At 38.0% G+C, this 26,785-nt stretch overlaps 1 protein-coding gene across 1 annotated transcript in view; it reads left to right on the top strand.

Annotated features, from left to right (window-relative positions):
* The first annotated feature begins 11,284 nt into the window (after positions 1–11,284).
* LOC145774402 (acyltransferase PGAP2-like) overlaps positions 11,285–26,785 on the top strand; it is a 46,638-nt gene continuing 31,137 nt past the window's right edge. Inside the window, exon 1 of the mRNA XM_082585651.1 lies at positions 11,285–12,361. Within this exon, the coding sequence (XP_082441777.1) occupies positions 12,218–12,361 (144 nt within the window). The 5' untranslated portion in view covers positions 11,285–12,217. The remainder of the gene's footprint in view (positions 12,362–26,785) is intronic.

Raw genomic sequence — 26,785 nt, forward strand, 5'->3', positions numbered from 1 at the left:
TAATCTGCAAATAAACAACAGAAAACAAACTATGAAGTGATGATGCAAAGTCCTGATTCAATGTCAATACTATCAATATGCGGAAGTGGGCGGTAGTGCCACTACTTTAGTAGGGCTGCTACGTACTTTTCTAGGGGTGCAACCTAGTTCGTACCCTGAACAGTTATCAAAGATCGAACAAAGATCAAGAGAAAAAATTTAAAAAAAGCCAATAACGCTGATCGCAGTTAAAATATCGCAGACGCTGATATTTTATTTAATTCTGATAAAACTGTGGGCATGATGTTTGATACTACATACGGTACCTAAAGCTAAACCTGCAGCCCAAAGTCAAATTGGGAACCTGTTATATCAAATTTGTTGACACTGTCAAGTATCTAGACATTGTTGTAAACAAGTTTTTGTCTGATGACGATGACATTAAGCGCCAAGTTAGAGCTATATATTGTACAGCGAACATGCTACGTTCACGCTTTTCTAACTGCTCTTCCGCTGTAATGAATGTACTATTTCGCACGTATTGTTTACCTATGTAGGCCTACTCCAGTCAACTGTGGGCCAGTAACTTACCCTCAAATATGAATAAATTGCGTGTGGCTTACAATAATGCATTTCGAACATTGCATAAATTACCGAGGCGGGTTAGCATTAGTAGTATTCAGACGTACCATCATATTCCTACATTTCATGACCACCCTCATTCACCACCGACCACCGTCATTCTGGCAGAATAATTCTGCGCGATCCGCCTAAAAAAATGATTCGTAAAAACTTGCGCGATAAACAATGCGATGAAAGTAGCAACACTCGGAAGCTGATAAAATCACTTCTCGTTACCATATTAAAGCAAATGTTATATTTTTTCCATAGGAAAATGAACAGTGAACACAGAAATTTAAATAAAAAACTCGACTTGTCAAAGATAAAGCAAGTGCAATTGCGAAAAGTAAAACATAAAATCGCATATTAAGACTGCTGTATGTGATGTGGCAAGAAAAGTAACCATCACAAAATTGTCTATAAAAATACTTTCCCGAAATATTTTTCGGAATTTTATACTCTCGTGGTGCGGCAGACGAAGGAAACGCGAGCAGAATGGTTTAAAATGGGGTAAATACCTTACGTATTTAAAAATAAATAGAGATTTCAACGTTTATAGACGCTTTCAATCAAGCGTCTATAAAAATACTTTCCCGAAATATTTTTCGGAATTTTATTTTTGAATCGTGTTCAGAATTAAATTTCCTTTCCAGGGATGTCACTCTCGTGGTGCGGCAGACGAAGGAAACGCAAGCAGAATGGTTTAAAATTGGGGTAAATATCTTACGTATTTAAAAATAAATAGAGATTTTAACGTTTATAGACGCCTTCATTCAAGTGTCTATAACAATACTTTCCCAAAATATTTTTCGGAATTTTATTTTTGAATCGTGTTCAGAATTAAATTTCCTTTCCAGGGATGTCACTCTCGTGGTGCGGCAGACGAAGGAAACGCGAGCAGAATGGTTTAAAAATGGGGTAAATATCTTACGTATTTAAAAATAAATAGAGATTTCAACGTTTATAGACGCCTTCAATCAAGCGTCTATAAAAATACTTTCCCGAAATATTTTTCGGAATTTTATTTATGAATCGTGTTCAGAATTAAATTTCCTTTCCAAGGATGTTGATCTCGTGGTGCGGCAAACAAAGGAAACGCAAGCAGAATGGTTTAAAAATGGAGTAAATATCTTACGTATTTAAAAATAAATAGAGATTTCAACGTTTATAGACGCCTTCAATCAAGCGTCTATAAAAATACTTTCCCGAAATATTTTTCGGAATTTTATTTTTGAATCGTGTTCAGAATTAAATTTCCTTTCCAGGGGTGTTAATCTCGTGGTTCGGCAGACGAAGGAAACGCGAGCAGAATGGTTTAAAAATGGAGTAAATATCTTACGTATTTAAAAATAAATAGAGATTTCAACGTTTATAGACGCCTTCAATCAAGCGTCTATAAAAATACTTTCCCAGAATATTTTTCGGAATTTTATTTTTGAATCGTGTTCAGAATTAAATTTCCTTTCCAGGAGTGTCAGTCTCGTGGTGCGGCAAACGAAGGAAACGCAAGCAGAATGGTTTAAAATTGGGGTAAATATCTTACGTATTTAAAAATGAATAGAGATTTCAACGTTTATAGACGCCTTCAATGAAGCGTCTATAAAAATACTTTCCCGAAATATTTTTCGGAATTTTATTTTTGAATCGTGTTCAAAAGAATTAAATTTCCTTTCCAGGGGTGTCAGTCTCGTAGTGCGGCCGACGAAGGAAACGCGAGCAGAATGGTTTAAAAATGGGGTAAATATCTTACGTATTTAAAAATAAATAGAGATTTCAACGTTTATAGACGCCTTCAATCAAGCGTCTATAAAAATACTTTCCCGAAATATTTTTCGGAATTTTAATTTTGAATCGTGTTCAGAATTAAATTTCCTTTCCAGGGGTGTTAATCTCGTGGTGCGGCAAACGAAGAAAACGCGAGCAGAATGGTTTAAAAATGGGGTAAATATCTTACGTATTTAAAAATAAATAGAGATTTCAACGTTTATAGACGCCTTCAATCAAGCGTCTATAAAAATACTTTCCCGAAATATTTTTCGGAATTTTATTTTTGAATCGTGTTCAAAATTAAATTTCCTTTCCAAGGATGTTAGTTTCGTGGTGCGGCAAACGAAGAAAACGCGAGCAGAATGGTTTAAAAATGGAGTAAATATCTTACGTATTTAAAAATAAATAGAGATTTCAACGTTTATAGACGCCTTCAATGAAGCGTCTATAAAAATACTTTCCCGAAATATTTTTCGGAATTTTATTTTTGAATCGTGTTCAAAAGAATTAAATTTCCTTTCCAGGGGTGTCAGTCTCGTAGTGCGGCCGACGAAGGAAACGCGAGCAGAATGGTTTAAAAATGGGGTAAATATCTTACGTATTTAAAAATAAATAGAGATTTTAACGTTTATAGATGCCTTCAATTAAGCGTCTATAAAAATATTTTCCCGAAATATTTTTCGGAATTTTATTTTTGAATCGTGTTCAGAATTAAATTTCCTTTTTAGGGGTGTTAGTCTCGTGGTGCGGCAGACGAAGAAAACGCAAGCAGAATGGTTTAAAAATGGGGTAAATATCTTACGTATTTAAAAATAAATAGAGATATTGGTGCTATGAAGTCTGGTCCTGTTGTTATGAGGTCTACTACAAGGTCGAGTGGTGTCTGTTCTGGTATTGTGAGGTTTGCTACAAGGACGAGTGGAGCCTGTTCTGGTGCTCTGATTTCTGCTTCCGGTGCAAGTTCTGCCTGTTCTGGTGCTATGAAGTCTGATACAGGGTCGAGTGGTGCTGGTCCTGGTGTTGTGAGGTCTACTACAAGAACGAGTGGTGTCTGTTCTGGTATTGTAAAGTCTGCTACAAGGACGAGTAGTGCCGGTCCTGGTGTTGTGAGGTCTGGTACATGGACGAGTGGTGCCAGTTGGAATCCTACTCGGAGCTTTGTTTCACAAAATCGGTTTTCTCCACTTAAACGTTATTTCATTTTGATTTAGTTTGCCAAGAAAGCACCTTTCCGAAACGTAACAGCAAAATGTTGTCAATGAACTTTGGAGGTGCTTCTGATGACTTTGTAAGTCAAACAGCAAATGAAATTGGTAGGTATTTAGCGAAAAATAATTTGCATTCCCTGAGCAACAAATCAAACCGTGTAGAGTTTTTAACGTCTTCGAGTTTTCGTGCAAAGTGTGCTGCTTCTAAACGAGAGAAATATTTGTTGACCTTTTGTCGAAAAAATAAAAACTTAATAGATCATTTTAAAACAAATTATGCTTCGATATCACAAACTGTGCCCTCTCAGTTAGCTGTTAAATTAGCAAATTTCATAAGCAAGCATATAGACGACTTCCCTCGCGATGACTACCTTACTGCTTCACGTGTCGCAGCAATGCTAAAGAAAATCATTAGCCTGCTTCCTTTTTTCGCTCTGAAGTGAGAACAATTACATCTAGATGGTGTCGTGATTCTTCTTTTAGGGAATCGGTAAAACTATTATATGTTTCTTCTAAACAAAAAGACATAGCGAAAGGCGTGACATCTCAACATATCTCCTCAACGTTAGGTGCGCAAAAGTTTTGTGATGTTGATCAACAGAATAGCCTAACCCAGATCTAAACGAAATAACTGTTTCCTTTGCCTATCGAAGTGATATTTCTTTACAAAATCAAAATCATGAAGACAATCTTCTATACTGCATATGTAACAAGCCTAATGACGGATCGCTGTATGTGTGCTGCGGAACTTGCTTGAAATGGTTTCACCTTCGCTGCATATTCTCACCAAATAGTCCAGAATTAGCTAGCTATAACAGAAAAACAATGGAATTGTGCTAATAGCCATCTTGTATGCGAAGCTGAACAGATAGTGTTGCATTCTTCAAATTCCGTGTTTTGTCATAAACTTGTTGGTGTAAGCAACAAACCCATTCAACATTTAAATGTCTTACCTTCAGTTTTCCAGCAGAAATCTGATTTGCTTTGTAACGTTAGTAAATCTGCCTCTCCAACTAATTCTGATGACTTACAATTGTCTGATATAATCGATTAAATTTACTTCTATCTAACTGCGACAACAATTTAGTAAAGACCGAAACTAATCACATAAAAACCGAAATTGACAAAATAATGGAAATTGATGATTTAAAAGCAAAAGTTAATAATAATAAAAAAAAATGTATTGATGTAAAAGTCAAAGTCGATGAAACCATAGGCCTAAATGAAATAGATAATCTAAAACCTGATGACAAAGCTAAAGATGATGTAAACGTTGATCGCCAAAAAATATTTACTGATGTAAAAAACAAAAATAATGACCCAAACGGAGTAAATGATAATGAAGGTAGTATTTTTGGATGCTCCCAAAATTAGAAACCTTGGATTTCTGATGAAACATTGAATGAGTTAGGGGATTTTGAAGAGCCAGTATCGCAAAAGCGTGAACGACGTTGTGAATCGGTTAACATAGATAGTAAGTCGTTATTCCTCACGTTAGATGAATGGAAAGAAATGACTCCCAGTCGCACTGCGCATAGATTTTTATCTGGTTTATATCGCGATATTATACGCGATAATCTGATGACATATCACCCTCTTCCAGTGGCGTAGCCAAGGGGGGTTTTGGGGATTACAACCCCCCCCCCTTTGGCACGCGTATGACGTCACGATATTGAGAATGATGTTTTCAGTCTAAAAAAATTGCAAACTGCATTAAAAGAACGAGTTTTGCCAATACCAAACATTTAAACATCTCAGGCAGGAATTAGCAACAAGAAAACATAGAGACTTAGCTTTATTTCCGAAAAATGCCGAAGAAAACATGATCTTATCCCTTTGCTATCTTATCCCTTATCCCACCGGACAGCACCATTTTACAGGAATATTCATACCCACATTTTTATTGAAAATGCTCTCAGAATGCACCAAATTCAAAGTAATTTTTCAAAATTTTCTGGGGGAGGTCCCCCAGACCCCCCACTGTTGGGTCGTCAACCCCCCCTTTCAAAATTCCTGGCTACGCTACTGCCCTCTTCCAATCTGCCTTGAGCCAGCATGGAAGCAGTACGGCTCATAAAATCACATGGAACCCTATCAAGTAACCCATGTTGATGCGCAATCTGCTGCAAGCGGAGATAGCGAATGATTATTATTATTATATGCGAAAAAGTTAGAAAAAATTTAGAAAGCATTTTTTGGATTTGAAACAAATTTATTTAAAAGGAAAGCGAGTTGTAAGTATCGATGGATTTTGTGGAACAATATGAAAATGAAATCAGAACTAGTGAAAAATATACTCTGCACATTATATCCACCAAGGTTACAGAAAACCTCACATTTCTTCCAAAAACAAAAGCGACCAAACATTGAAAGATGAGTCAAACCATTGCACTAGTCTGGTAGTTTCTAAATTTAGAAAACCAAAAAGACGTCGTTCAACTGGGTTTTACACTAACAATGAATCAAAAAAGCATATTCGATACGTCAATGTCATAAGTGAGTCCCTGTCCACATCGGCTGTTTATAAAAACACTGCTTTTGTAACCCCTACTGGTATGTGTAATGGCACACGGATAAATGACTTTTGGACTGCTATAAGAAAAGATTTCGAGTACATAAAGGAATTTTCAACTAAGGTGTGGCACAGTTTGGCAATAAATCGTAACTGTTTATCTGATACCGCTCTCGTAATAGACAAAAACTACGAAGTGTCTTGGCTAGATTTGCTCACGGCATGTAATAACCCCTATAGGAAAATCAAGAGCGAATAGGAAAAGCACTATACAAATCCATCGGCCATTGGTTTGCTAAGCAAACGTCTGGTAGACGCCTACATTTTGCTACCTAAAAGTCAATGAACCGAGCAACATTAACGCCATAGGGGCTTTAGAATACGATTCGACCGGATTCCACAAGCAAGCTCCACAAGCAAGGGACCCCCGTAAAGTCAATAAAATGTTTCAAAACGGCCATGATAGAAAACAAGGACAAACTACCCCATTTTTAAACCATTCTGCTCGCGTTTCTTTCGTCTGCCGCACCACGAGAGTGACACCCCTGGAAAGGAAATTTAATTCTGAACACGATTCAAAAATAAAATTCCGAAAAATATTTCGGGAAAGTATTTTTATAGACGCTTAATTGAAGGCGTCTATAAACGTTGAAATCTCTATTTATTTTTAAATACGTAAGATATTTACTCCATTTTTAAACCATTCTGCTCGCGTTTTCTTCGTCTGCCGCACCACGAGACTAACAACCTTGGAAAGGAAATTTAATTTTAAACACGATTCAAAAATAAAATTCCGAAAAATATTTCGGGAAAGTATTTTTATAGACGCTTAATTGAAGGCGTCTATAAACGTTAAAATCTATATTTATTTTTAAATACGTAAGATATTTACCCCATTTTTAAACCATTCTGCTCGCGTTTTCTTCGTCTGCCGCACCACGAGACTAACACCCCTAGAAAGGAAATTTAATTCTGAACACGATTCAAAAATAAAATTCCGAAAAATATTTCGGAAAAGTATTTTTATATACGCTTAATTGAAGGCGTCTATAAACGTTGAAATCTCTATTTATTTTTAAATACGTAAGATATTTACCCCATTTTTAAACCATTCTGCTTGCGTTCCCTTTGTCTGCCGCACCACGAGACTGACACCCCTGGAAAGGAAATTTAATTCTGAACACGATTCAAAAATAAAATTCCGAAAAATATTTTGGGAAAGTATTTTTATAGACGCTTGATTGAAGGCGTCTATAAACGTTGAAATCTCTATTTATTTTTAAATACGTAAGATATTTACCCCAATTTTAAACCATTCTGCTCGCGTTTCCTTCGTCTGCAGCACCACGAGAGTGACATCCCTGGAAAGGAAATTTAATTCTGAACACGATTCAAAAATAAAATTCCGAAAAATATTTCGGGAAAGTATTTTTATAGACGCTTGATTGAAGGCGTCTATAAACGTTGAAATCTCTATTTATTTTTAAATACGTAAGATATTTACCCCAATTTTAAACCATTCTGCTCGCGTTTCCTTCGTCTGCAGCACCACGAGAGTGACATCCCTGGAAAGGAAATTTAATTCTGAACACGATTCAAAAATAAAATTCCAAAAAATATTTCGGGAAAGTATTTTTATAGACGCTTAATTGAAGGCGTCTATAAACGTTAAAATCTCTATTTATTTTTAAATACGTAAGATATTTACCCCATTTTTAAACCATTCTGCTCGCGTTCCCTTTGTCTGCCGCACCACGAGAGTAACACCCCTGGAAAGTAAATTTAATTCTGAACACGATTCAAAAGTAAAATTCCAAAAAATATTTCGGGAAAGTATTTTTATAGACAATTTTGTGATGGTTACCTTTCTTGCCTCATCACATACAGCAGTCTTAATATGCGATTTTATGTTTTACCTTTTGCAATTGCGCTTGCTTTATCTTTGACAAGTCGAGTTTTTTATTTAAATTTCTGTGTTCACTGTTCATTTTCCTATGGAAAAAATATAACATTTGCTTTAATATGGTAACGAGAAGTAATTTTATCAGCTTCCGAGTGTTGCTACTTTCATCGCATTGTTTATCGCGCAAATTTTTACGGATCATTTTTTTAGGCGGATCGCGCAGAATTATTCTGCCAGAATGACGGTGGTGCTCAGACCGGACACGTTTGTCCGCCGTCAACAAAAACGAATTTCGAGGCCTGTAGGCTACTTCGAATTATATGCTGGTCATTTTGAACTTTAGCTTTAGCTCTTAACATGCGTAGATACTAAACTGAGCAAACAGCAAACCGCACCTCGTTACTGACACTCCCAAGAAAGACAAAGCAGAAGAAATCAAGAAAGACGTTTTTCAATCATTGTTACGGTACTATGCTTCAACGGCACCATGCTGGCGTTTATCAGCTACCGTACTTCTGTTTCTTTTGTTATCTTAGGAGCATCGCTCTTGTTGCAACAAGTAGATCTTTCAATTGCGATCGATCCGCAATGAAGGTCAAACAAACGCAAATCTAAACTTATAAACATTTGATTTTGGATTTTTTTTTAAGTAATTTGTGGGGAGGCAGCCACCCTGAGCTAAATTCACGGGGGGGCGCCCCCCGGAGTCGGTGCGTATGCTAGTGTCCACTATCCATCTGTGATTTTGATCATTAATGTTCTTTGGAAAATCTCGTATACAGTTCTATAAATCTGACAATTAATTGTATATAAGTTCTAATCCAGAGGCGTGCAACATACGGCCCGCGGGCCAGAGCACGGCCCGCGGTACCCATTTACGTGGCCCACGCATTCTTCATCAAGTAGCGTAGCCCATTATTTTTAAATACTTTTCACTGTTAGATCGGAGGATGTTGTTATTTGTAACGTCATCATTAGCATTATTGACTTTTAGCATTATTACATCATTAGCATTACTGTTGCGTCTTTAGTAAGCGTTGTAGAAACTCGCCTTGTTCTTCTGGCAATGATTCAGTAACATAAATCTTACTTTATGGGTGCAGTGTGGTGAATATATTAATATTTATTTTACAAAAAGCTTAGCATAGTAAAAATGTCTACAAGTAAGAATAGGAAGGTTAATTATGAAAGGCGGAAGTTCAACAATGAGTGGTGTATAAATTACTTCGTTGTTCAACACAATCAACATGTTGTTTTCCTGATTTGTCAAAACACTATAGCAGTAATGAAAGAGTACAATATCAAGCGACAATACTGTGCAAAACACTCTGCTAATTATGAGAGCAGTTCTTTTGAAAAATGAAGCTGTTCAAGACAAAATGCAGGAATCAGCTAACAGATGAGCACTTGTCAAGTCAACTTCGAGTTGCCACTTCTTCTGTCAAAGCTGACATTGGCAATATCTCTGGACAGAGAAGATATCAGACATCTCATTAATCACTCACTCAATGTGCGGAATGGCCCGTTTCGGTGAGTCCGATTCGGTGAGTCCGATCCCTTAACGGAGGATTTTAAAATTTTTTTTTTAAATTATCGGGTACCGTAGCCTAATTATCATTGCCGTTTTAGGATTAGGGGTTAAGGGTTAGAAGTTAGGAACTTACCGAATCAGACTCACCGAATCGGACTCACCGAATAGTAGCAGACCCCTCAATGTGTAACTTAATTGTATGTACTTTTCCATTAAATAAATTTTTCATATAAATTCATGTGTTATTCGATAGACTGGCCCTCAGCATCATTATAATTGTACGTTGTGGCCTGGGTTTTTTTTTTCGCTGACACTTTTCGGTCATTTGTCCGAAATGACTTGAAAACATTCGGTTATTTTTTATTTATTTCGGTCATTTTTTCTCAGGAAAATATTTTCTTTCAAGTAGCTGATACAAACCAAAATTTGCACTTCCTGACTAGCTACAACATAGGCGCCAACTTTTTATGCTGTATTGATACATGAAACAATAGATGAACTAGCGATCGGCAGCAGGACAACATTTTTTGAATGCAAACCGCAACAGTTTCGCGATAAATAATCACTAGAACGAGTAGGATGCTACAATTCCACATCAGACAAAATCTGTCATTTTTACATTGATTTAACGTCTGCAGACGTTGAATCAATGTAAAAATGACTCATTTTGCTGCGTGCAACATAGCAAAAATCTACCATTTTGTGTCGATTCAATGTCATCAGATGTTGAATGCACCCAAAAACAACATAATTTGCTACGTAGATGGAGCGTGCGTTTAGCTTTACGCGCTTGCAAACAGACTCGATGTTGCTTTCGAAAGTCGAAACCTCTGCAGTAAATTGTCGCGGCAGTGAACCGCTCGCTGTGAAAACCAACGCAACAAGGGCTGGTATAAACCGCATTGCGCACATGCGGAATAATCAACGCAACAACGGACTCGCGCAAACTGCATGGCGCACACACAACCGTTGCCATAGAAACCTGATCAAAGGCGGAAATATGCGCATCTTTTGTTTCATCTGCAACACGAAAACAGGTCAACCATAAAGTTGAAAGCAGGTCAGTCATAAGTTGCGATATTGTAGTGAAAAGGGAGCTATAATCAAACGTCTCTCCGTAACTATTTTTCAAGAGCTGTTTACGGATGTCAGCAACTTCTAAATTTATTCAAGGTGACATGCTGTTGAATTGATGTAAACGTGAATGATTTTACTTTCAACAGGTACATTTTCAAGCGTATAATCAAGTTAGTACTTGCATTCCATTTTCAAGACATTGTCATTCCATTTACAGTATACCTTTTACTTTTTAGTAAACCTTTTCGTCTCTTATTTCATGCTAATAAATCTATTTCGTTGCTAAACTTTATGTTGTGCTTAGCTTAAAGAGTCGCAGTCCATCAACCGCTAGTTTACGCAGACGCATGGCATGTGTTTGCTTAACCGAAGTGGTCGAGTTTTGTTTATAATAATTAACGGTACCGGTAGGTCGAACGTAGCGATAACTCCGAGTGTGGCAATAAAAGCAATCCTAGTGTGACGACATAATTATGTCATCCATCTGCGTGACATTTTGCTGAATTTACGTTGCTGCTGATGAAACACGCTTTCGCCCCCACGGCCAAAAAAATAGTTAGGCGCCTATGAGCTACAACATTAAGTTTCGCTGAGAAACGTTGTCGTGTTTTATCTGAGAAAACTTTCTTCAACGTTTATCAGCGAAACTCAACCTTGCAACACCCGAATTGACTATATATTTTTCGGACATTTTGACCAAATTGACTATATTTTTTTCGGACATTTTGCTAAAAAATTGGTCAATGACCGAAAAAAAAAACCCAGGTTGTGGCCCATTGCGATAAACAGTTGCACGCCCCTGTTCTAATCGAAGTATTAGTCTTGTTTGTGTTTTCTTTTTTGATTGTAACTGATTTGGTTTAATTGTTGATTAGTTTCATAACTTAAACTATTCTTTCCAGGGTTGCAACTTACTAGTAGACCGTATGGTCGTTTTGTTGTCTCCCTATCAATAACAAAACCTAAACATTGTATGTATATAGGCTATTACTGTTTTATGTCACTTTTATTTTTTGATAAATAAACAATTGATTGATTGATAAATTATTTCTGGTAGTTTCGCATACTTGTACTGTAGAGGCTTTTGACACAAGGCCGGTAACCAAGATTGACAGATTAAAGTTTCCTGGTTCTTGAAGTGTTGTTGCCAGGGAATTATTCCATCCAATAGATGCCGCTGAATGGAGAGCAGTCCTTAGGAATGTGTTGCTCAAACGCACACTCCGAGAGTCGAACCAGCACTGTTTAATATTAAACTTTCTTCGGTCACAAAGTCATGTGCTATTGTGCTATCCAACTGAGATATCGGGGTGGACGTGAAACAACCTCTACTAAAACTTACATTATTATACCTTTGTGATTGCAAGTATATATAATATACATGACTATTGACTATGCATGAGCTTAATAGCGTAATAAAAGCAATGTAGTATGTAGATATACACAACTTTTTACATAATTATACTAACAATCTTCTTTTTTCAACAACCCTAGTTGATACAACATGCGAATTTCTGACATGAGTGTTTTTTATACATACTAAAGTTCTTTTACAGACTTTAGGTAGGTACCTTTACATGGATATGTAATGGTAGTGTATTAATTCTATTTTATTAGAGATGTCTAGAGCTACCTGTGTTTTCAACTTCCCTGTAAAAATTGTTTCCACAGTAGTGGTGTTTCTTCCTCTGTTTGGTTTAGCTTTTGCTGTTATTTGGTCAATTTTATTTGACTTTGAACATTCTACATCAACTCATTGTAAGGTATGTTTTTGTATGATTCTTTTTGACGATTTTAACTTTTTCGTTTTCACCATCATTTACAACGATGCTTGTTAATGTGTGACACAAACCTATGTTTTGCAACAACATATTTATAAATTTCATGGTCACTTTCAAAGTGCTTGTCGCTGGATGAGACATATCAAGGTTGTTTGGGGACAAGAAATTGAAAGTGGTGACAGCCTGCTACGAAGCCCGACAGAAGTGCATGGATTTTTCAGTCAAACTGCAAGAAACGCTGAGTGCAAAAAAGTTAATCCAATATTTTTCATCACCAAAACCTTTTTATGCAGAGTAGACCTCAACTTACTTACTATTTGATGCAAAGTCTCTGTTTGTTTTTAAAGTTGTCTTTTTGAAGTATGAATCTTGTAAATCTACACTATGTCATTACCATAGGCGCCGACTTTTCAAAAAACCTTGGGGGGCGAGAAAGGTGATGACTGATGACGTCATAATCATAACGCTATTTTATTCAATTAAAATAGTCTTTGATTAAGCTTAGTGTCTTGTTTATATTGACTCTTAGGTCGCAAACCGAATTTATTAGAACCGCTGCTTGAAACGATTAGTTTTACGCATTTCGTAATAGTCGTAATAATTTTGATATTGTTAGCTCATAATTGGAACAGTTGGAAAACAAGCCGATTCATTTCCTTTTGGTGCGAGTGAATAACAACGATAAAGATAGTGAAGTAATTGAAATCAAACGCAAAAAGTCATGATCTCAAGCTGAGTGGAAACCCGCTATCAGTTTTATTAACTTCGTTTTGCTAATTACTTACCTTCAAAGCGTTGACAACGACAAAATGTTTTCTCTTCTGTTCTTTTTTATCGAAAGTCTTTATAGTCTTTTATCGAATACCGTATAATTATACTCGAGTATAGGTCGAGATGTTCGCAAGTGATTTTCACCTCAAAAAGACAGATTCAACTTATACACGGGACAACAAGCTGTTGTCTCCAGCACGGCAGGTTTCAAAATGAACGCAGTTTTGCTGTGGCAAAATCATTGCCGACGTAGATTACGGGGTGTGAAATGGCGTCGGCCGAAGTAAAGGTTTTGAATACGTTTATTTGCATTGATTAAAATTTAATTTTCAAATTTAATGATTTCTTTCAATTCTAAACTTTATGCACTTGTTGAGCAATATACAAAGCTCACGAGACAAAACAGCAGAAAGAGCTGTTTTAAGAGATCAATTTATTTTTTATTTTTGCGTGTAGGATTATAGGGATGGGCAAAATAGAACAATAAGCTATTCTAAAATTATTCTAGAATAATTTTTCGAATTTAGAATTTCGAATACCTATTCTAGAATAATTTTTTTTAATGTCAGAAAAAGTTAAAAACTTTGTTTTTATTCTGGTTTTATTGAAGACACATCGGGGCGCAACTAGGGGGGCTGTCTAGTCGGCATGACAGCCCCCTTTAAGATTTGCAACTTCAAGAAGAGGGACGACTAACTAGACTGAGACTTACGTACTACTTAACGTGTGTCCGTTCAAGCTACGTCCTATGCATACCAAACTTGTTTCACGCTCAAGTCGCATAAACCGCAATACAAAATATTAAAAGACCGTCATTTATTCACGCAATATGATGTCATAAAAACAAAATGGCCTGAGAAACCGGCTCAGCTTTACGCTTACAACAGCATGAAAAAGAAGCTTTGCAAAGCCATCATTTTAACAAGTTCTCATTCTCAATTGTTTTCTTCTTCTTGCCTTTGTTCTCTCAAAACAACACACGCGCGCACACACTCGTAAGGGACCTCTGTTAATCACATGCAGAAACGGATTGGCATGCACGACGCACGTGACTTGCAGGCGTTTTGCGGTCGGCGGAGCATTTTTTCAATTTTTTTTTTTTTAATTTTTTTCCTTTCTCCGTATTATTTCCGAATCCAATTACCCGATAAAAAGCGGTTTTTAGATTCGATTCTGGATGGATTCGAATCTTAAGGATTTGAAATTCTACTTTGGGCATCCCTACTTAGGATGCAACCTTATTAACCCACAAAACGAAACTGCAGCTGGCTTTAGGCTAGTCTGATTTGTAATCTTCGTATAGTCGCAACTTCACACATTCTTAAACCAATTTTATGATTTTGGTATCAAAAAGACGGCAATTAAACTTTCTTTACAATCTTGACGTGTATCCAGGCCCTAAGCTTGCGTGGACTACTTTTTAAAATGTGGGCTTGGAGAGCAAACAATTTGCTGTCTACTTTCGAAAGCGCGGGAATCTTTTTTGAGAGAGTAGCAAGCGCGGACAGAGCGAAAACGGTCGCTTCGCACGTCACAGAATTGGATCATTGCGCTGTCAAATTACACTAGGCTAATATTCTAACAATCTAACTGTGATATATCCACTTCTACAAATAATTGTTAGTTTTCTCTCTCGTTGCCGACCCCCTTTGATTTTTTCTAGTTGCGCCGCTGAGACACATAATGGAAAAGTGGCAACAAAACGAGAAACAACAGTAACTGCCTAGGAGAGCAAGTCTTTGCGGCTGTGAAGAATGTTTAAAGCTTCTAATTGCTCTCCAGTGACCCGCAATCGCAATTTTGATGCTGTTAATCCAGCACTTGAGAAGAATCTTTCTGAGGATGCAGTAGTGGCTAAATACTTGTAAGATCAAACAACAGCGGGATTTTTCTTGATTTTTGTTCCACAATTCAATTGCATCGCTGTATGGCACTTTTGCATTGGAAGTAGGATCGGTTTTCTTTGGCAACTCAAAGCTGTTCGTTGTTGTGGTTACTTGATGCTGAAGTATTTGTCGTTTCAACACCGGAGCTCAATAGATCATCCATTTCATTGGATTGAATTATGACACTAGTTGCAGAACTTATGACATTAGGTGTAGCGGTAGCCTCACCCAGAGTTGAATTGTGTTCCATGTTTCGTACAATAAAAATAGATGCAAATCCACAGCACAACAGTCTTCCGACGTCTACTAACTGCACTGGTAAAGAAGGCTGGCTAGCCGTTTTCGCTAGAGCTACTAGCTATCGTCGCTGAGCTGAATGTAATTGATCGGCAAAAAATCAATAAAAAATTTTGGTTGTCTGAAAAGTGGATATTTTTATTTCGGTTTGGAAAATTCGATTCGAAATGTCATTTCAATTCGAACAATTAGAGATTCGGATTCCAACTATTCGAAATTCTATATTGCCCATCTCTAGTAGGATATAATCGTTCTTATTACGTAACATTCCATGATCGTTGAAGTCGATGTAAAACCTTAGCGGTCGCATAAAACAATGATGTCAGGTTGGCTAGGTGATAATAGCGGTTAAGAGAAGTTATTAATGCAGGCAATATCTGCGACCAAGACCATTAAACACCTTTTCTTTTATCGGTTTTCGATTTAATGCTCACACATTGCGAACAAAACAATGTGTTCTGTTGAATCATAATTGATCTCACAGCGAGAAGACTTCGTTGAAAATAGCGCATGTAATTTAGCTGGTTTACTTAATATTACCGTGAATAGCTACGTGACTATTTCAGCAGCGTAAGTTACTCTACGATCTACTTTGAAATTTCCATACTGTATGTCAATGCCAATACTTACATGAATCATGACATGGTAGTGTCGGAAATAAGCTATTCGACTTATACACAGGTTGAAGGAAATATCACCGATTTTCAGCTCAAAAGTAGGGGTTCCACTTACACAAGAGATCGACCTATACTCAAGTATATACCTTAGTGGAGGAGTGTTACGAGTGTATATAGATGAGTGTATGAGATGTAGCCTGAGTAGAGACATTGCTTATTGAAACAAAACACGGATGACAGTTTCGAAAAGTGGATTTTTTTTAAGCTGTATTCACGTAATGGTTCATTGTGTCGTAGTTCCAACTCGATAAAGTTTGCTAAAATCGAAATCATGTCTGAAGTCACAAAAATTTAACGGACGTTTAGAGTACTCGTGAAATGAGAATAAACATTCAACCTCGCTTTTTTTTTTCGCTACCACGCGTTTTGACTTTGAAATTGCTCCTCACGCGCGGGAAGATGAGCAAAGTGTGTGACTCACTGTGAGCGTGCGCATCTCAGTAGTAATTCACGTTCCAGAGAAAGCCATGCGATCAGCTTCTGTTTTGCGTGCAAGAGCAACGCGTAGGCTGTTTTTCGCTTTCGGCATTCTTTAAATCCGTTTAAATGATCTAAATTTCTTTCGCAAAGTATTTTATTTTGAAACACCATCTGTAATAGCGATTTTTGTTGCCCCTCAAACATAAATTCACGGGGGGCGCCGCCCCCGGAAGTCGGCGCGTATGGTCATTACACCAATCTCATTCACATTACACCAATCTTCTTCGTGCAATTTCGCCTCTGGCAAGCAAATTTCTGCAGTATTTCAGAGTGAGAGTGATATCGCCATTTTGTAAACCAAAACCTTTCACCGGCGAATATTTTCACTAGCCAATCGGACTAGTACTGCAACGTTTCTACTAGTCCTCGCAAATATTCACTAGCCATTGGCTAGCGGACTACCGCTAAGATCGAACCCTGATTGTTCTTGCCAGCAAAACAGCTGATCGCAACGCTTTCTGTGGAGTGTGAATTATTACTGAGATGCACACACTGCTTTTCTTCCCGCACGTGAGGCACAACTTCAAACTCAAAACGCACAATAGCAAAAAAATGAATGCAAGGTTGAATGTTTGTTCTCATGTCACAAGATATCCAAAACTTTATCGAAGTTGAAACTACGACACAAAGAATAATCGGTACAGGACATCTGGGCGAGTAAGCAAGCAAGAAAACTTTAAAGTGAACAGTAGTAAAGGTGTGGACTAGAGTGGTTCAAAAAATACAATTTTCTCGGAATCTTCCTCCACAAGGCTTAAAATGTGCCATTTCCCCATAGAAGTGCCCTTGCAAAAAATTAGACTGATTGGAAGTCATTTAAAGGTTAATCAGATTTTCACTTTTTTACCACATTCTGCCTATGTCAAACCCTATCGCACACAGGCCGATATTGTGTGCAAGACTTACAGAGAGGGAAATGCCCGCTATTGTTTTGAAAACCACAGCAGAGAATGAGCTAGACTTCTATTAGGGGGGTATGTTAAAATTAAAAAAATCTCAGTACCCCCCAAAATTGTGCCACTGGGTGTAAAAAAATATGTTATGAAAAAAATTTTGGGTTGCTCCTCCGGGAACTCCCCGCTACCGGGGGGTCTAACGAGCGATTTCCAAAATGCATGGGATTTGACACCTAACTTTTGAACCGGTAGTCATAGAAAGCTCAGACTAGTCTCAAAAGTTTCATCTTGAAAAGTTAAGATAAGAATGTAACAGTTTCAGAAGTGTCAGGTGTATAGTTTGGCCCGTACAAACCAAATTTGGCCCAAAATGACCCATTTAGCCTACCGCGATGGTACAAAATCGAAAATTTGGCAATAATTGGCCTTAATGAGATGGCAATGGGCCTAAAATGTTTGATTAATAAGCTATGATAGGGTTGTAACATTTTTGAGTCATATATTTGCCCGACTTGACTATGCTTCAGGCACATCATTTCCTGCAAACATCAGAGTGTGTTACTTCTTTTTCGTCAATTGATATGTTCAAATCAACATTGCCAAAACCAACAATTCTCAGCTCGATCGATGTTTGCTTGCAAGAACACTGTAACGAAGTTAAGAGCTTGCTTGCTCTATTCTTTCAATCTTTTGCAAAAGGCTTGGCAACTCAAAAAGGGTCTCTGTTTGGTTTTGGTCCTGCTGCAAATGAGGACACAGGATCGTTGTTGAAAATTGGATGGGCAAGTGATGATGTCCTACAGAAACTGGATAATCTTCCAGTCCACAACCTGGGTGAAGAACGTAGTGTCGGATTAGCGAACTACAAGATAAATGTTTATGGTAGAAGAAATGTTGATACAGTGTCCAGAAGCGTAGTTCTCAATAAAAGCACAGATTTACTTGAAAATATTCAGAAGATTGACAAAAAGAAATGGGAAAAACCAGTACAGAAATAAGACAGCAAAGAAATTAGACTGCAATGGAATGAAAAGATGAAAGCTTATGAAGAAAAAGGTTACTCTAAAAAAGAAGCTCTTAATATCAGAGCAGAGCAAAGTAAACTTGCTGATTTAGATTTCCTGAAGGCGCAAAATCCACCAGGGCCTTTCACCACTTCTGAGGAAGTGAGTGCTTACCTTCAAAGTGATGCTGTAACAGATCACATAAAGAACAAAAGACTTTGCACTGAAGTTCGCTATGCAAAGAAGACATGCCTCTCCCTAAAATCAAGTGCTTCAATATTCCGACTGAAACGAGACTATAAAAATTCCAGATTTGAAGACTATGCCAACAACCTTATCAGCTAGTTAGATAATTCACGTTCATGTACAACAATGTCAGACCTCCAAAGTGTGCTTTCTGCTATGCATTTGCTTACAGAGGCAAATTCAAGCTCCACATCAAACGACCAGGAATCTGATTTTGCAGCACCAGCCTATCAAGCTGGTGAGTTCATAGCTGCCATCTGGATTGAAGGAAGCTAATAACACTGGTACTTTGCTAACATTGTTGAAGTTGTGAATCGTCTGAGCTTCTGGGGCCGAGGGTCTATCCTTTTATGGGTCTATCCTTAATATTTATCTTGGGTCTATCCTTAATGATGATGCCTTACTACTTACATACTTCAAGAAGGTTGGCAACAGCAGAGATGAAGAAATATGGATTTTCCTGAAAATCCTGAACTTCTTGTTACTGTGTCATATGTCAGATCTGCCCGAATCAAATGCCGTGTTTCAAATGAAACAGTTCAACTATTGCATGAAGCTCTTAATGAAAAGATAAAAAACACTAATTTGATATCTGGAACTACACAATACTTCCATAACATTGGACCTTTGAAACATAACTATTATTATTATTTATTTGCGTCAGACAAAGCTGTCCATATTCAAAACAAAACAATGAAATAATACACAAACTGCAAATGCACAAACAAACTATCATTTAATATTACATAGCATCCTGTTCTTATTATTTTATCAGTACATTATAGACACTACAGCAATACTGAATATATATAATATGTCTCATTGGTAACTGACACGTACATATTATATTTATATTCCAAAAGAGCAAACATGGGCAAGAAAATTGAAAATGCTTTATAATGACTGGCTGTATGCCTATATTACAATTTTTACGACATTACCCAAAACGTCCCTGATTTTAAACGTAATGACGTCATATAATCAATCAATTTTTTACAACTAGACATGCATATGATTCATTTGAAAGTACTAATTCGAATCATAACGTTTTAAACAAAAAATTACCCCGGTTTCATACTTAGTAAGGTAAAATTTTGAATTTCATACAATCGCGATAGGCCAAATAGGCCGCTTTGGGCCAAAATGGGCCTGTCCATACACCTGACACTTCTGAAACTGTTACATTCCTATCTTAACTTTTCAAAACGAAACTTTTGAGACTGGTGCCAGCCTTCCATGACAACCGGTTCAAATTTTAGGTATCAAATCACATGTATTTTGACAATCGCTCATAAAACCCCCCGGTAGCGGGGAGTTCCCGGAGGGGCAATCCAAAATTTTTTTCATAATATGTTTTTTTACTACCAGTGGCATAATTTTGGGGGGTACTCAGAGTTTGTACTCAAAATTCGTATTTTAACATACCCCCCTACTTCTATATGATGCAGAAGTAAACTTCGTGTGTATTTTCATACTAAACTATCGGCAATTCGGCATCTACCATTTTTATTGAAAAACACTCGAAACCGGCAGTAGTCTTATCAGTCATCACTTCAATTATTTTGATAGGTTAAATAAGTTTAAACATAATACAATTTTCCTTTTATCACAAAGAGACATCCATATCACGATAAATGAATTAAAATAAAATGTTAGCATCAAGGACTGTGGTGTTAAATCAGATATGACATTCGGCCACTGTTTTCGTCACAGTCTCATTTCAGGCTTTGTTGAGATTAAGGGTTGCTTTGGTTGGCACCGGAAACCTTTTCCTGTGGATGCTTACTAACTGCAGTAGGTACTGGTACTGTTTCTGAGTCTCATGAAAATGATTGAAGTGATGACTGATGAGACTACTGCCGGTTTCGAGTGTTTTTCAATAATAATGGTAGATGCCGAATTGCCGATAGTTTAGTATGGAAATAAGATTTTTGCTTTGTTGGGTGTTAAGTTGATAAATACTGTTTACATACACACTAAGTTTAATTCTGCATCATATAGAAGTCTAGCTCATTCTCTGCTGTGGTTTTCAAGGTGATAGCAGGCATTTCCCCCTCTGTAATTCTTGTACACAATATCGGCCTGTGTGCGATAGGGTTTGACATAGGCAGAATGTGGTAAAAAAGTGAAAATCTGATTGACCTTTAAACGACTTCCAATCAGTCTAATTTTTTGCAAGGGCACTTCTATGGAGAAATGGCACATTTTAAGCCTTGTGGAGGAAGATTCCGAGAAAATTGTATTTTTTTGAACCACTCTAGACTGTGGACACACAACACCTTCAGACTCCACACCTTTACTTTACTGTAAAGTGAAGTTGGGGATCAAGATAAGTCTTGGGCTCCCCACATTGTTTGCAAAACTTTGAAAGAACATTTACGTCAATGGACGAAACAAAAGAAGTCTAATGGTGTGGCATGAGCTAAAATATTATAATAGCGACTGCTGTTTTTGTGCAGTAAACACAAAAGGCATAAACAGGAAAAATAGGACTTTCTTGCAATATCCAAACCTAGCTTCAGCAATCAGGCCAGTGCTACACACTTGTACACAGTGAAGAACTTCCTGTTCCTGTTTTTGAAGGGTTGCCACAATTGGATTTACTTTGACGCATACTTTCTATAAAACATTGAGAACCATGGATCAATTTTGCATGGTAGACTTGTCATGTCTTAGTGAACATGCGGATAAAATTTCAGTGCAAATTTTCTCTGGGGTTATGGGTAACCGGGATATTAAAAGGACCCCACTTTTAACTTTTTTCCATTTTGACCCATGTTTCATACAAAATATCTCCCAATCTATTTAATATTTTGTACTGAAATTTTTTTAGTTCATTCCACCAAATTTCAGCCAAAATCAATCAAAAATGGGGTCTTGGTGAGCTTTCCAAATTTTGGAAAATTTTAACCAAGAGCTGGAAACGGCCAACTTTGGGAGTTTATGACCTTTGACCTTTTAGAGTGACAAAGTGAACGATGTTGTTTTTTTAATATTTGGCAGAAGTACTATCCCCTGTAAAAAAATTGGGTTGTTACCTAATTTAGTTTAGCAGTAATAGGGCCTCAAACATGGCCAAAAAAAAAAAATTGTGCCCCCTCAGCAGACCCCCCAAACTAAATGGTTCATAACTTTCGTGTTTCTCAATAAATTTAACTCAAATTTTGCAAGTGTTTATCATATAGAATAGTAAAAAGGTGTGTAAAATTTAAAGAAAATCGAAAGGTTGAATCTCTTGACTGTGTGAATCGACACGGAGTGGCCCTCATGCACAAGTTCACTCATGCAGTGGAATCACCGTAACTAGAAAACTAGATCTGATAGACAAAAACTGACTACATTTTCGAAATCAGCGACCACAAATTAGCTGAAAACAGCTGAAAAATCTTCGGCACCACAAAAATTTTTTTTTTTTGTTGGCTAGTGTAATAGATCCGCAGCTCCCCCGTGAACAAGCTGGTTTCCGACACAGACAATCAACCGTATATCAGGTCACACTTATGACCCAAGACATTGAGGACAGCTTCTCGGCTAAGAAGAAGGCTGGTCCACATGATGATGGAACTTGTGCAAAACAGCAGCTTTACCCTCACAACCGGTAGCGGTCGTCAAAGCAGACTACGCCGACTTAAAAACGGCGTCCCACGGCCACAGGGCTCAGTCTTGGCTCCTCTCCTGTTCAACATCTACACCTACGACTTGCCCCCCACCATCTCCAGGAAATATGCTTATGCAGACGACCTGGCACTCCTGCACTCAGCAGGAAACTGGCAGTCAGTGGAGAGGAACCTCAGCCAAGACATGCAAACACTATCAGCATACCTCCAGAAATGGAAACTACAACCCAGCAAGTCACAGTGTCGGCTGCCTTCCACCTTAACAACCGGGAGGCACAGCGTGAGATAAACATCAACATTGATGGGGAACGCCTACCCTACTGTGCCTACCTTACTGTGCCTACCCATCCTAGCAGGCATCCAAGCCGCTGAGCTACGCCGTAAAGGAGCCACAATTTCTCTCGCTTGCCGCGCTTTGGACCTCGACCATCTCCTCCATGCAACGGCTTAAATCCCCTTTGTGCCTGCCGCACAACAACTACTTAAGAATGCGGAAGAACTTGGTTTAAGTGCGGCACACTGGTCGAACCACATGTGGAACACGAAGTGGCAAAATCACACCTCCACGCTCCGTGACTTCATACCCGACGCCGATCCCCATCCACCAGGAATGTCCCTCGCAAGGCTTGCGTGGGTCAGGCTTAACCGCCTGCAAACTGGCGTTGGCCGCTTTCGTTCGAACATGCACAAGTGGGGCCTGGCTCCTTCATTAGAATGCAAGTGTGGCGCCACGGTACAGACCGCAGACCATGTCATCCACCACTGCCTAACCCACCGGTGCACATGGTCTGAGGGTCCTGGACGACGAGACTGTTGAGTGGCTGAAGATTTCCTGCCCTCATCTAGCCTGGAAAGATCGCTCATACGCCATCATCTTCAATGGCAACGACTGACCAGCAAGTGACAGAGTCTAGAAGTACAACAGTATCCCCAATTCCACAATAGTACCATGCGTAAACTATTTTTTTAATTTTAGCATGAATTTAATTAAGTTTATTTTTAACTAATCAGTTCTATTGACTTAAAATGAGTAGGGAAAAAGAGAAAGTATGACAACAATTATATGAAGTTTGGCTTTATAGATGTGGTAGTAAATGACCAAGTTGTACCACAATGATTCATGTGTTTTTAAAATCTGAGCAACGACGGTTTGCGACCAACTCGTTCGCAGCGTCATCTTGAAAAATAAAAACAGCTTGACCACCAAAGTAAACCTTTAGCTTTTTTCCAATGCAAAGAAGACTCTTTTGAAAAATGAAGATTGCAAGTAGCGAGTGCTTTCGCCAATCGTCGTCGGCGGAAGTAGTACTGTAGAAGCGTCTTTCGGAATTTGACATCGTCGAGTTGGCCTACCTCGTGTCGTTTTCGAAGCTCTTCATAATTTAAATCTGCTCCTGCAGGGCAAGAATACTAATCACATCAAAGACTATGATGCCATCCATGCTTTCATAGCAAAACTGGGGCTGTGGCAATGTGGCATCGTCCAGTTCAAAAAGGAAACGCAACTTCATTTTCCAACCTTGGTACTGTCCTTGAGAAAAACCAAATTGAACTGAAGGCTGAGCTTAAGTTCAAAGTGGTGCCACCTTCAACTTTGGAAACAAGAATTTGAACGCTATTTTCCAGACTTGGGTGACACCGAACTTCCAAAATGGCAGATGACAAGGAATCCCTTTTGTCTAAACGAGAAAATTCTTCCTGACAATTTACAAGAAGAATTCTTGAAGCTAAAATGAAATTCTTGCAAGGGACAACCTTGAAGCAATGCCACTATTACAGAGTTCTGGGCGAAAAATGTGCACATTTACAAGAGTGTGGGACTGTGGGTGCTGTGGCTACACGCACACTTCTTCTATTTTCATCCACTTACTTGTACAAAAATGATTTTTCTACTCTAGTCTCGTGAACATAGACAAAATCTAGAAACAAACTTGAATGTGAAGCCGATCTGAGATGTGCATTATCTGCTACTAATCCCCAAATTAAACATTTGGTATCCACAAAAAAGTTAAAACTTCGCATTAATGCAACTTACCTCCAGGAAATGAATTGCTGTTCTGATTAATGTTTTTTTATTTTGAAACAAGGTAGGTGCGAATTTTGTTAGAATTGTAAAAGGGAGGCGTGTCTCAAAAAGTTCCGTCAGTCATTCCGCCTTATTTCTAAGATTTGTCCTCATTTTGAAGGGCCAGGTCTTAGAAAACTTAAATGTTCTTATTTCTAAGAAATGTCCTTGTTTTCGACTTGCGTCTTTATTTTGTTTTATTTTCAACAATTACAGAACTTCAATCGTTTTCTTCTGGTATCCGGTGTTGCATAATATTCTAAAGTTATGCTTTTGCGCCGAGATGCTATGACATACCTTAATAAATAAAAGGTAGTCCCATGGCGTACACGTCACAGGATTTGACTTCTAAGCGATGAGACAGCTAGGGCACTCAGGGCAGTGGTACAGCAGTTTAGGCTACAGTAGAATAGGCTGCGGAGAAGGCAGCATTTATTGCGAAGTGGTTGTTAATGGGTAAATGGGTGCAGTGCAGTCGACACTTGGATTAAATCAGTAAAGCGATTAATGATTGATAAATTTATCTGAATTACATTGCACATGTAGTTTATTAGCTTCTTATAAGGCTAAATCTGATTTAAAATGAGCAAGCGTAAAAACGTTTTTTGTGACGATTATTGAGAGGGAAATCAAAGGTATCAAACGAAGCTTGAACTTCTAGTGTTCCGCACACTGCAATTGTGACATTAACCTGGAGGCCATAGATCATCGTATCATTCCTCCACAGCGCTCTCTTGCTCTTCAATAAACCACTGTTACTGCTGCAAAAGTCAACCGCATTGTTTCCAGAACTGGCAGAGATAATTGAATCTTTCAAGATCAAAATATTGCAACGCCAGTGTTCAGGATTTTTCGGAGCAACAACAGACGAACTACTAAGAACAGTCGATGAAGAGCATGCTAAGGTTCTCAAAGCGAGCTTCCAGGAGTTCTACACCATTACCTTGGAATATATCAACAAGTGGTATCGATTTGAGGGGCATCCAACGTACATCAACTGGACCTTGCTGAAAGATCAAGCAATCGAGTACGAGCAAGTCAAGGGATGAGCGAAGCAAGTTGATCCACTAATCGCAAAGATAAGCTGTTCGATGAGGCCTCGGCTGTTAACACTCCAAAATCGTCAATCCTTCAAAGAGGGGTCTGCTACTATTCGGCGAGTCCGATTCGGCTAATTCGATTCGGCGAGTTCCCTATTCGGCGAGAGCCTTTTTCGGCGAGTGCCCTATTCGGCGAGTTTTTGAAATTTTATTTTTGAAAGGGAATTATCGGGTACCGTAGCCTAATTATAATTGCCGTTTTTACATTGTTAAACGTTGAAATCGTGCAGAAAGGAATAAAAATAAAATGTTTGAACTATTAAATTAAAATTCGTTATATCAGTTCAGTTGAGTTGTTTTTATTTCTGACCATCATATCAAAAACAATACACGTCAACATAGCAAAGATAGAAGCGACAAAACACGAACGTTAAAACGTGCTTAAATTCGTCATGTCAGTTCAGTTGTTTTTATTTTTGATCATGATATCAAAAACAATACACATCAACATAGCAAAGGTTTAGAAAAAGGTAGAAGCGACAAAACGCGAACGTTAAAACGTGCTTGTGACCGAAGTAAGTTATTGAGTTGAAAGAAATTTGGCACGGTCGCAACACCTTCAGAAAAATTTAAAAAATGAAGGGAAAATAAAAAAAAGAAAATGTTACAAAAAAAAATCATATTTAATGTCTATAAGTTAGTACTTTTGAATAGTTAAAATGATTAGTTTGGATCAACAAATGTGTGGCCTACAGCTTGGATTGAAAGGAAATTATCGGGTACCGTAGCCTAGTTATCCTGACTAGCAGAAATTGCCGTTTTTACATCGTTTTAACGTCGCTAAACGTTGAAAACGTGTAGAAAAGAGAACTTTGCTGACTAGGATACGTTGAAACTGGGAAACATTCACAGAAGCCCTTCGATTTGTTCCAAGAACCCATTTAGCCTAACAGTTCATTTGTACATTGATTCAACGTCTGAATACATTATCTTAAAAATGCATAATCTTAAAAATGCAACGTATTGAAGGGCTTCTGTGAATGTTTCTCAGTTTCAACGCAAGCCTTACAACTCGTGTTTTTTTTCAGCAGCCATTGTGGCCTACCGAGAGCTCCTTCTCGGCGGCCAATTCTGTGTGCTTGGAGGCCAAAACACAATAACGATAGCACAAGTAAATAGCATTAAACTTGCAACAATGTTAAAATGATCACTTAGCGTTGTTGAAGTCTGGGCGACGTTCTGCGATAGAATCGTTGTAACACGCATTAAATGCTTTATCGGGATTGTAATCCGGTATTGCGGGACCATCTAACGACCCTAAATTGTTTTAACTGCTCGCAGGTCAGTAAATTGTTTCAACTGCATACCGCCTTTCATAAAACCTGACCATTTATTCCGTTATGATGTCACCATTGAGGGTGTGAAGT

Source organism: Aplidium turbinatum, chromosome 7, assembly GCF_918807975.1.
Source record: "Aplidium turbinatum chromosome 7, kaAplTurb1.1, whole genome shotgun sequence".
In the NCBI taxonomy this organism is placed as follows: Eukaryota; Metazoa; Chordata; class Ascidiacea; order Aplousobranchia; family Polyclinidae; genus Aplidium; species Aplidium turbinatum.